General features: G+C 48.1%; 1 protein-coding gene across 1 annotated transcript in view; it reads left to right on the forward strand.

Annotated features, from left to right (window-relative positions):
* The window catches only part of LOC134666581 (centromere-associated protein E-like), a 44,448-nt gene extending 33,624 nt beyond the window's left edge, over positions 1 to 10,824 (forward strand). Inside the window, exons 24-28 of the mRNA XM_063523782.1 lie at positions 107 to 272; positions 806 to 935; positions 7,812 to 7,888; positions 8,657 to 8,749; positions 9,009 to 10,824. Of these exons, the coding sequence (XP_063379852.1) occupies positions 107 to 272; positions 806 to 935; positions 7,812 to 7,888; positions 8,657 to 8,749; positions 9,009 to 9,149 (607 nt within the window). The 3' untranslated portion in view covers positions 9,150 to 10,824. The remainder of the gene's footprint in view (positions 1 to 106; positions 273 to 805; positions 936 to 7,811; positions 7,889 to 8,656; positions 8,750 to 9,008) is intronic.
* The last annotated feature ends 1,297 nt before the right edge of the window (positions 10,825 to 12,121 follow it).

Raw genomic sequence — 12,121 nt, forward strand, 5'->3', positions numbered from 1 at the left:
AAATCTTTTGCAGATGAATATAGCCCTTATGAGAACCAGCCCGAAATCTTAATTCCCTTTAATTCATAACATTTCAGCCTCTTTTTTTATTTTATTTTATATACAGGGAGCTGGAAGCAACCAAGCTAGAGTTGGCGACATGCAAGCGTGAGCTGGAAGAGTACAAGGAGCGGTGCAGGGAGCTCGACGAGGAGTGCGAGACGTGCGGCGAGTACCTGCGCGAGCGAGACAGCATGCTGTGCCGGCTGCAGGAGGAGAAGGACGCTCTAGAGGTGCGCGTGGACATTCACTCGTTCTATTCTATTATTTACAGTACATATAGTGCTACTTTACCGCACTAGTGCGATAATTAGCACATTACCTCACTGTTATGTTTTCTAATAAAAACAATGTTGTATTATAGTCCTACTTCTTATTCCCCAAATTTTGGTCTATAGGAATGTAGTTTTATATTATTTACTTTTGATTTGATCACTTAAACGGAGGTTAGTGGCCACCATTTGCAGGTTATTCCCACTAGTTACCACCAAATTGTTACAAGTGGTAACAATAATCCCAGTAGTTACCACTAATTCGGTTTGGTTTAACAGCAAAAATTGAAATTGAAAATTTAACAAATTTTTGGTGGTAACTACTGGGAAAAAGAATTATCACCAAACCGAGTTGGTGGTAACAACTGGGAATTATTTTTCCCAAATTCCCAGTAGTTACCACTTATAACAACTTGGTGGTAAATAGTGGGAATAACCCATTTGGCCAACATTTTGTCTGTATATTATAAGGATGACATATATTTCCCCGGCAGGCTAAGCTCGCGGCGCTGGTGGAGAGAGAGGCCGGCAGCAAGGTGCAGTCGGTGCGCAAGAAGCGGCAGAGCGCGCACGACCACAACCGCCCCGCCGCCGCCGCCAATAACGACACCGACACCGGCGCCGGTGAGTCGAGGCCTCAGGCCGCGTAGCCAAAATGCCAATCGCTTACGCTCCGTAGCGATCGAAACGCAACTGTCACTGTCGCGCTAATATGGAAGAGTGATAGAGAGACATAATGGTTTTCGTTGTCGAAGCGATAGCGATTGTGACCTTGGCTAGGCCGGCAGGTCACCCATTATAAACCTTGACAGATTTCTACAGTATGTGTCTGACCATGGGGCTTTAATTCCAGGGCTTGATTTTACTCGCTAAACTGAGCTACTTTTACTATGGGACCAACCCTAAAATCGGGGAAAATTTGTTGGCTTTTCCATAGAAAACGTCCACATCTGATCAGCCAAAATGTATGAAAAAGTAAAAATAAAATTCGGGATTTCGGGGTTGGTGCCATAATATAAAAATTTTACCTTCCAATAAAATTATTATTATGTTTCCTATCCACATCGGATATCTTCATTGAGAGAGTAACGCGATCGTTGACCAATGATGCCGCTAGCGTCTATGTAGTCGCTCCGCCCCACGCCGTGACGTAGTTCCGCTTCCACTTCCTGCGAACCGTTGCTCGCTTCCCGCCACTCGCCACCGCCATGTCATTGTTGAGGAGAAGTACCGTCGGCATAAAAGTAGCCTAGTAGCCTGCCAGGAAGGCATTACTCAGATATCCGATGTGGATAGGAAACATAATAATAATTTTATTGGAAGGTAAAATTTTTATATTATGTGTTCCGTACTCCACATCGGATATCTTCATTGAGACCTGTTTATTATCTCCTGGTGGCGAGTTAGCGGGCGCGCAAGCGATAGGGCTACACCTACTGTCATAGAACTCAGAGAACGAATAAATATGTATACACCATATTGCAACCCATGAAATCACAGTGACTCGTTATAATGTGAATTACAGGAAATTGAGAATTGAAATTGTAATCTCAGGTTCGAAACTGGTTTAAGAGAATTCTCATTCGAAATCGCATCCGATCCGCAGAATCTCGGCGAGTCATGTTCCCAATTAACATAAGCGAAAATATCGCTAAGTGAATAGCTTTCCAGCCAATTTAGTTATTAAGTACATCGTGGATCAAAAGCAATCGTAGGCGAGGCCGGCTTGGATGAGACTGTGGCTGAAAGAAATAAGCGAAGTGTCCCCTAACATTTTGTGTAATTCTCGCAAGGTGACGTACCCAGACTACCTAATACTTATACTGGGTCTATACTTTATTCCGGAGCTTCTAAGAGTCCAGTCGGTAAGACACGTTATCTGGTTTAGAGCCGAATTTCGGACACAAAATAATAGCGTTAAAGTTATCTATGTAATTGCCCGGGCTACAGTGTAGTAGAGTAAGGTCATTGACCCTGCTGCCTGATGCTAACAGCAAAAGTGCGGCAGCTATTCTATCGTACTTCTTCTAACGTACCTAACGTTGTAGGGCTATTTAAATTAGGGCAAGTAGATGTCTCGCGTCCCAAGCTGGTGCTTTGGGAGGCGCTGGTCTCGCTATTAATGGCGTTGGAAGAAGGCATAGTGTCCGATAGTGGTTCATACACAGCACTTGTGAGAGGCTTATGAACGAGTATCGTTCTGAAAGCTAACATGGATAATAGAAATAGACGTCTGAGATAGCTCGCTACTTCACTGGATAGAGGTACCTGGCAGTTGATCTTATTTTTGATGCACCATAAAGACCGTTTCTACATTGTGGCCGTACATGCAGCCTAGACAAGGGGACGATCTAGGGGCTCCCGTTACTGTTTTCTATACAAACACAGTACCGGAATCGGGAATATCCGGTTCTTCCATATTAGTGAGACAGTGACAGTTGCGTTTCGTTCGCTACGTAGCGTTAGACCTTGGCATGTTATATGCATGCGCCAGTCACGCCAGTAGCGGACGTCACTCCTGATCCCGCCAGCTCGGTGTTGGAGCGTCCTATCTGACAGGAGCTACGCCTCATTCTTAAGGTCGTTGACTCGTAAGGGAGGGCGGTCTGACGTTGTGTTCACTAGGACCGCCAGTAAATTGCAAGCTTACCACAGCTGCTTTAAGACTCCTTATCACGCCGTCGCAGTACACAGACTAGGCTGGGAGGTGGAGACATCCATGCCAAGTCTCACAGGCAGCTGTCAAAGGTCGTGGTAGCAGTTCAATGAGTCTGTTAAGAAATACCGTGGCACAGTGCGAGGGCTCTGGAAAGCGGAGGCCGGCCAACAAGGCGCCTGTCAGGTGAAGACAGTCTCGGCGGCTGCTGGGCGCAGCTGCCACTCGGGCGCGCAGTGACTTCTTGATAAACCGTTGCCCTCGGGGGTTGTACCGACCTGGCAAGTAGCAAGCAACCAGCGCGACCTGTAGACGATCTGCTGGCATCAGCAGTTTTTGCGACAGCCGTAGTAACGGAAGGGATGTAGTGTCGCCGTCGTTTTATGTATACTGTACCGGTGCGGTTGTATGTTTACACTTCTGTCGTCAGCGCTGCAGATGCGGCCCGTTAACGGTTACTCTTCGCTGAAAGGGCCTTACCTCGTACATTGTCTACCAATATTGGAGATTGTAACGGACTGCTTGCATAAGATGAGGAAGAAAGTGGTGCGAGGCTTTCGGCAGCTCCGTGTTGCTGGGGACTGCGAAGGCTTCACCTTCCTCCATGAACTAAAGTTTGCGAATTTGAGACTGAACAGAAGGCATTGAGTCTCATTTCTGCGAGAAACTCTGCAGCAAGGCAGGCCTGTATGTCGCGAAAAAGAAAACTTTCAATCGGTGTGTTGTGCCGCGTGTCCCACGTGATGTCTAGGAGCGTGATGGTCTAATTCGCTTTATCCGAAGAGACACCCTATATCGAGTTAGTATAGGGCATCGAGTTAGTAGCATGCTTTTAAGGAAATCGAACTGATGAAATCAAGTCTAAAATCGATTTTGGCGCTTTGCGTAACAAAACTGTTTCGATAAAGTCGAATACAGACAGATGGAAACTGCTGGAGTCCTCCTGGCCCCTTTCTCTTAGCACCGGAAACTCAAGCTTGTTCAGGCGCAGCGGGTTTATTTGTCCCATTTTGTTTATTATGGCTTTTCGCACGAGTTCGTCTTTGTAAGACGGAACTTAAGCTGGAGAGCGCGAGCAAGCAGAGATAATTATGTGAAGTCTGCAGACCTTTTCGATGCCTTTCACCTCGGTTTCGAGCGGTCGCACAGGGCCTTGTCGCTAGCTGTTCTCTGGTTGGACCACTCCATGGCCTCGAGAAGTCGTAGGAGCTTCGAAGCGACACAGCGAAGTCGATCAGCACCTTTATGAAGCCCGGGAACACGACGTATTTTCCTCTGAGTATCGACATATATCTTACCGCTTTCAACTCCGGGCAGTCGAGCCGCGCTAGGACGGGGCTCTTTACGACCTTGTCTGCCGTCGCCGGAGGATTCTTTAACCGAAACCAAGAGCTTAGCGGTCTGTTCGTGCTGTACCATACCATACCTATACCTGCACCATAGCTATAGGCGCCTGCGTACCTCAATGGAACCATGTGGACAGGACAAAACTGATACTGTGGCGCCCAGCGAGCAAGGGACGACATCGTCGTAGTTGCAGCATCGGTGGGCAGCATCGGCGTGATTGTGGCAACCGCCGCCGCTCGGGAGGCGCCGGTGCGTGAAGCTAGGGGCGCCATCGTGGCGGCCGGCTCGGGGGGGGGGGGGCACCGGTGCCTGAGGCCGGGCGGTTCATGGCGGCCGCCACTGGTTCGGGAAGCGCTGGTGCGTGAGGCGAGGACCCATAGTGGCGGCCCGCTCTAGAGGCGTCGCGTGAGGCGGGCGGCTCCATCGTGGCGGCCGCCGCCACCGGCTCGGGAGGCGCCGGTGCGTGTGGCGAGAGGCGCCATCGTGGCGGCCAGCTCGGGAGGCACCGGTGCATGAGGCGGTCGCCGTCTGGCTGGCCTGGGAGGCACTGCTGTGAGGCGAGAGGCGCCATCGTGGCGGCCAGCTCGAGAGGCGCCAGTGCGCAGGTGGTGGTGCCATCGTGGCGGGCGGCATCATCGTGGCGGGCAGCGCCATTGTGGCAGCCGCCGCCACCGCGTCGATGCGTAATGCGAGAGGCGCCATCGTGGCGGCCAGCTCGGGGGGCAGGCGGTGTCATCGAGCGGGCGGCGCCATCATGGCGGCCACCGTCGCCAGATTCAGGTGCGAGAGGCGCCGTCGTGGCGGCCAGCTCGACAGGCGCCGGTGCGCGTGACGGACGTTACCGGCACGGGAGGCGCCGATGGCTAGGCTCGTAGTTGCACGCATCATCACGGCGACGCTGTTGCCCTCGGCGGTGCCATCGTGGTGGCCACACCGGCGCGTAGGTCACCAGCGACGTCATGACGGCCGGCAACCAACGCGGCGATCGTCGCTGTACTCGTAGCATTTCCACTGCTTACACGTAACTTACCTTCCTTCCGCTCGAGCAGTCGGGACGCAGAAGCGGTCCGCCTTCACCTTGGCGCGATCCACCCGCGATGCGCCCGCAGCTGCAGGAGCGGGCGTGTGACGTCTCGCAGAGCCACGCGGATCTCTCGGAGTCCCGCTGGACTGGAAGCGTCCGCACCGCAACTGCAGCAATAGGAGCGGGCGTAGCAACAGGAGCGGGCGTGTGACGTCTCTCGGAGTCCCGCGGACTGGAGGCGTCCGCACCGTGACTGCAGCAACAGGAGCGGGCGTGTGACGCCTCTCGGAGTCCCGCGGACTAGAGGCGTCCGCACCGCGACAGGCGTCCGCACCGCGACTGCAGCAACAGGAGCGGGCGTGTGACGTCTCTCGGAGTCCCGCGGACTGGAGGCGTCCGCACCGCGACTGCAGCAACAGGAGCGGGCTCTCTCCCGCGGACTGGAGGCGTCCGCACCGCGACTGCAGCAACAGGAGCGGGCGTGTGACGTCTCTCGGAGTCCCGCGGACTGGAGGCGTCCGCACCGCGACTGCAGCAACAGGAGCGGGCGAGTGACGTCTCTCGGAGTCCCGCGGACTGGAGGCGTCCGCACCGCGACTACAGCAACAGGAGCGGGCGTGTGACGTCTCTCGGAGTCCCGCGGACTGGAGGCGTCCGCACCGCGACTGCAGCAACAGGAGCGGGCGTGTGACGTCTCTCGGAGTCCCGCGGACTGGAGGCGTCCGCACCGCGACTGCAGCAACAGGAGCGGGCGAGTGACGTCTCTCGGAGTCCCGCGGACTGGAGGCGTCCGCACCGCGACTACAGCAACAGGAGCGGGCGTGTGACGTCTCTCGGAGTCCCGCGGACTGGAGGCGTCCGCACCGCGACTGCAGCAACAGGAGCGGGCGTGTGACGTCTCGCCGAGTCCTGCGGACTGGAGGCGTCCACCGTGGCCCGCAGCGTCGCGGTGTCTCGGAGTCACCTTGGACGACAGCAGAAGAAAGACGCGGCGCGCGCGGGCGGGGGCGGGCGCCGGGCCCGCGCCCCCGCGCCGGGGGACGGGGCGCCCCGGTCGCGCCGCAACTAACAACACGAGCTACTCCCAGGCTACTGCCTGAGAACCCTCCTTTAGTGACGAAGTAACTTCTGAACGCCAATAAAATTAGAATATCTTAAACTGGCTCACCGGATGGTTCGAGACAATCCAAACCTCCTTATCAACGAAGCGCGGCGCCCGAAAGCAGCGCGCGCAGGCCGTCCGCCGCCGCGCCGCCCGGGCGCCGCCGCCGCCGCCGCAGGCACGATGACCGCGCGTTCCCTCTCCGATGCGGAGCGACTTGTTACCACTTGTTAACAAAAACCACTGACGCACTTCCTACTTCGATCTCGAAAATGCGAGTTAACGGTAACGATTTTAGCAGCATGGAATGTGAAAATTAATTTAGCAAGAAAAAAGTGGGTAGAATCGAAAAGCACCGTTCGATGACTTCGATCGCGAGACCGCCAAAAGACTAATAGTGGCGATCTCTGCCATATCTCACTATTTAATCGACCGAGCTTTGGATCGGAAATGTTAAAGCACCATGCTGCAAAAATATACGCAAAAAATATTTGCGGACCATCGGTCAAGACGGTCGACGAAACAATGACATGGCGGTGGCGAGTGGCGGGAAGCGAGCAACGGTTCGCAGGAAGTGGAAGCGGAACTACGTCACGGCGTGGGGCGGAGCGACTACATAGACGCTAGCGGCATCATTGGTCAACGATCGCGTTACTCTCTCAATGAAGATATCCGATGTGGAGTACGGAACACATAATAAAAGTAGCTCAGTTTAGCGAGTAGAATCGAGCCCTGGATTTAAAGCCCCATGGTCAGTAACACCCTGTATAAGTAGCCCATTTAATTGCTGCATTCCTCATTGTCCTTGTTAATTGAAACTTGGGGGTTAGTTCCAAAGTTATTTGAAATGCACATTCAGTGCCGAAAACCCGACTATCGGGTATTTTATGATTTCGTTCCCGACCTATAGTCGGGATCGTGGTACTACTGCTTTATAGGACGAAATTGTTCTGGCCTGGCGCGGGCGTCTTGTTTGGCTGGGGTGGTAATGAATGTGTTAAATGGGCTAAGAAATGCCATAATATATTTACGTCCACTGCTGAACAAAAACCAAGGCGAGGTCATATGGAAATACACCGAACACTACCATGGAGTGTGGTCAGCGTTTCGCCTGAACGGTTTTTTTTTTATATTTGGCAACAGTTTTCTCTATGCTGTCAATTTGAAGCTAGCATTTCTCAGTAATTATATTGCAGGTTTTTTTAACTTACCGCATTTTTTGAGACAAGATGCGCTCGCCAGACTTGCATGTCATAATAAATGCATTTCTCTGACCACTATTATGCTATGCAGTTTCTCAAATGTGTATTGTGTTCAACGTGTCTATTTAATAGCTAAGCTAAGGATTCTTGATATATTATTTTTTTGCAGAGCTACACCTGGAAAACGACAATTCGAAGACAATCAACGAATCGTTGCAAAACAATGAAATCGTACAGCTCAAAATGGTAAGTTTCGCCACTTAATTAAAATATCACAATTTTGTATAAGTATGTACAACTGTACAGTTAAGTCGGGGTCACTTTATAATATTACGCATTACGGTTCTGCGAAACCCTTGTTAGTACTAATTGGATAACTATATTTATTTACATTTTATGATAACTCTTTGATTGTACAGTCAGCAGCAGAAGTTGCTAAGCGGGCGAGGTGTTCTAAATGACATTGACACGCTCTTATTCTCTTAAAAATAACGTCGCGTCAAGATCATTCGCGTCTGCTGCTGACTGTACAGATCGTACAATAAAGTATTTACTTACAGAGCATAAATCTGTATAATATACGCCGTTCGGATAGTTCCGGCTGCGTGAGACCAGTGGCCTATTTTATAAAGCTACAAGTTACAATTTACAAGCGGAAGTCTCGTTCTAACACATAGGGTTAGAAAGAGACTTCCGCTTGTAAATTGTAACTTGTAGCTTTATAAAATAGGCCACAGGGCTCGGAACAGGTATTTATTAAAAACCGCGAAATAGGACGATATTTATAATTATTTTATGCTGTTTACGTAGGACTAAATCATGTATATAGGTAACGAATTTGTATTATTAGGTTGTCCCATTAAAATGAAATAATATAGCAAAGAACGTAAAGAACGTAATAAATAATAATACCGGTATTTTTGTATGGAGCAAATACCGGTTTCCGACCCCTGCGTGAGACACAGCATGGTTCCGCATTTCTGGTCGGGCGTAATAGTTTAGTGATTGTTGCAGGCGCTGGAGGCGGTGTCGCGGCAGAAGGCTGCGCTGGAGCTGCAGCTGCGAGCGCCGCCCGTGCTCGTGGCCACCGGCAGCGCCATCGTGCAGGTCCGTCTACATTAGGACCACTCGGTTACGCTCTCACAGGCCTTTTCGTCTATTGCATACATACATATAATCACGCCTATTTCCCGGAGGGGTAGGTAGAGACCACGGATTTCCCATTTGCTACGATCCTAACATACTCTTTCGCTTCCTTCACTTTCATAACATTCCTCATACACGCTCGCCTATACATTTTTCGGAAGTATTTCGCTTTAAATGATAATCAATATTTTGATTTTGAAAGTTTCTATTACGTTTTCAGAACCAACACTTAACTGAAGTAATGAAAGAAAACCAGAAACTGAAAAGGATGAACGCCAAGTTAATAACCATCTGTAAGAAGAGAGGCAAGCCCCTCGGCGAGTCCAACCGCGAGAACGACGACCCCGCGGAGCTGGCGTAGGCTGTGAGTCTCCGCCGGCATTATGGTGCTTAGTATTATAATTGAAACAAAATAAATGTTACTATTTTACCAATGTCTGCGTCAAAGGCGCCCATTCTTTTAGTATGTACGACGGGGTTCGAGGCTCCTCACTCAAACTAGAAGCTGTGAATTGAGTTATATCTTCTGGCAAAGTTGTTTATTGTGAATAAACGAAACGAAATGAAGCTATTCGTTCAAATATAAATCAGTAGCAGCATTTTATTAGCGTAGTGTAGTTTTTTATATTTTATTTTATGCAGTATTTTATTTTTGTCGCACAACATTTTGAGTTACTATAGCCTCGTCGTATTTATTTCACATTTTAGTCACAAACTTAATTATATGATACTCAGTTGCGGCCCTTTGCCGCGTTTGTATATTTTTAGCAATTATATCTTTATTGTGATTTTGGTATGTCCATATTTTACATTTTAGTCCGTAATTTGACTAATCCGAGGTAGCAAAATTAACATTTGTAATTGATATTATATGCATGACAAATTATTTGCAAAGTTTCAATATTAATAATGTATCATTTTATGTGTCATACTGTTATGCATCGATCATTAAAAATAAATTCTAAGTTGAAGACTGAATGTTAATTGACATTCCAAAAGCATTTTTGCTATGCACGGACCGATCTGCTAGTATACCCGTAATTTATTGTGATTGCTTTGACTGAAATGTCTAGAACGAATCGGTGCCATTGTAGGTAGGTTGTAAGGTTCGCATCGTAAACGTACCGCTTTTTTTTTGCGTGCCATCCACACCGCTGTTTAAAATACGCTGACGATGCAGAACCGTTTTTAAGCAGCGGTGTGGTCGGATCTTTATGTAGTATTTAGTCCGTTGACCTGTATTTAAATGGTACAATAATTACTTATATATTAGCGTACTTAATTTGATGTGCCTAAAATTAGACTGTGTTAACGTAAATTAGAATGCTCTGGAAGCAACACACTGACGTTTTATTGAATGAGTATAGTAAAATAATTATATTCTTATGAGCCATGGGTATATGTTGCCGCTAAAATTCTGTCGCCTTTTTTCCGAATTTGTAGGTCTGTTTCAACGACAATAGTTTATAACAGTTATTAACCTTTTAACCGCTTAGAATTTTTCATCGAGGGTGCTCGTGAAGCCGCCGGTACGAAGTTTTGTCTTATTCAGCTAGATAATGTATATCTTATATATCAGACTACGGCGGTTAAATGGTTAATACTCGCATTCTTTCTCACACAACTCTAGACTACTCCTAACTTTCTTCACATTATCAAGAAGTAGACAGGCGTGTCCAGTAGCGTATTTTAAGATTAGCCTTTAAAGCTAGCCGTCCAAAGCTCGCAGCCTGCTGCCTCGGAACCATGGTCACAGAATAAATAATACTACTAGGTACAGAAGACTTACTCTCTGACAAAACGCGTCTGTTACGATCAGGACAGATATGGCCGCTAGGTGGCGACAGCGCCTCGCGCGGCTTATGGCTAGCCACCAAAATTGGTGTGGAACGGATTTACTTGTGCTTGAGTGAACAAGTCTGCCATGGTTCCTTTTGCCTCTAGAATACGTCACTGCACACGCCAATCCCATTCAATCAATATTGTATTCTGATATCTGTGGCGACACCGATATGAATCCAGCACAAAATGCGTTTCCCCCCCCCCCCCCCCCCCCACATCTAGCGTCTTTCGAGCGTCGGCGTCTATCGGCGTCTGGTCAGCGCTATGGAAAATGACGTCGCTGCGCAGTTGCGTCGACGTTGCGACGAGCAGCGGCCATAGAGTTGTAGACGCCGACGCTCGAAAGACGCTAGATGTGAGGGGCCCTTAAGGTTCCTGCCCTAAAGTCGGCATCCTTAAGGGCTGATTTAGACGGGGCGCGAACTCGCATGCGATGTTTAGTTACATTGCGGACTGTGGATTACGTCCAATTCAACCGACCAATCAAAACTCGCAATGGTATGAAACTCGCATGCGAGTTCCCGCATCGTCTATATCGGGCTTAATATATAATTCATTATTTCTATAGTAATTTTGCCAAAATTGGGGGTAAAGACATGGCTGACGCCTCGGCATGTTTTCGTAATTATGTCAACAAGAAATGCCAGTCAAGTCATAATTTATATTGATAATGACAATGAATGTTTTATGATTAATCCCATTTGACGCACATTAATAACTTGCATTTGAATTATTCCTTAAATGTACTATTTTCATTGTGTTAATAAATATTTTAATTTCATAACTTTGTTTTATTTCTTATACATATCGGTATTCAGTTCTCCACGGAAAAGATTTTTTCACCCCAGCAGCTCGAACAAGGGTACTTTGCTTCTTAAAAACAGTGAGCAAAATGCGATTTTGCTCACTGAGTGAGACAAAATGAGTGAGCAAAATCGCATTTTGCTCACTGAGTGAGACAAAATGTCATTCAAGTGACCTTTATAGTCAAATGTCATTTCAACATGCGGGGTCTAATACAAGTTCGATATACTTGGGTTCTATTATCTCTGTCCCTCTAGGTATGTTCTCACTGCTTAGGGTGAAAATTTTTGTGTACTACACGAGAGCAAAGTTATTTACATCTCGTGCGCTTTTGAATCCCTTACTACGCTCAAGATTCTAAATTAGATTCACGAGCGTAGCGAGTTCTTCATTATAGAATCTTTCGCTTGCACGGGACTCAAAATAAGCACTCGAAGAAATATCAAACTTTGATTTCTTGCTGTACAAATAACTATTTTTAAGTATTAATTACGCACGTATAAAATAACCCGAGCTCCCTACAATTTACCCAACGACACACACATTGATAAAATTATAACTACCTCAAAAAACAAAATATCCACGTTTAACTGGTTAGATATAACCGACTCTATTTACTGATGCCCTTCCTTCATTACGTTGCTAATCAAATGCGAGTCAATCTTGAGCCATTCATACGCTGCTGTT

The sequence above is a fragment of the Cydia fagiglandana genome, chromosome 8, assembly GCF_963556715.1.
Source record: "Cydia fagiglandana chromosome 8, ilCydFagi1.1, whole genome shotgun sequence".
Lineage (NCBI taxonomy): Eukaryota > Metazoa > Arthropoda > Insecta > Lepidoptera > Tortricidae > Cydia > Cydia fagiglandana.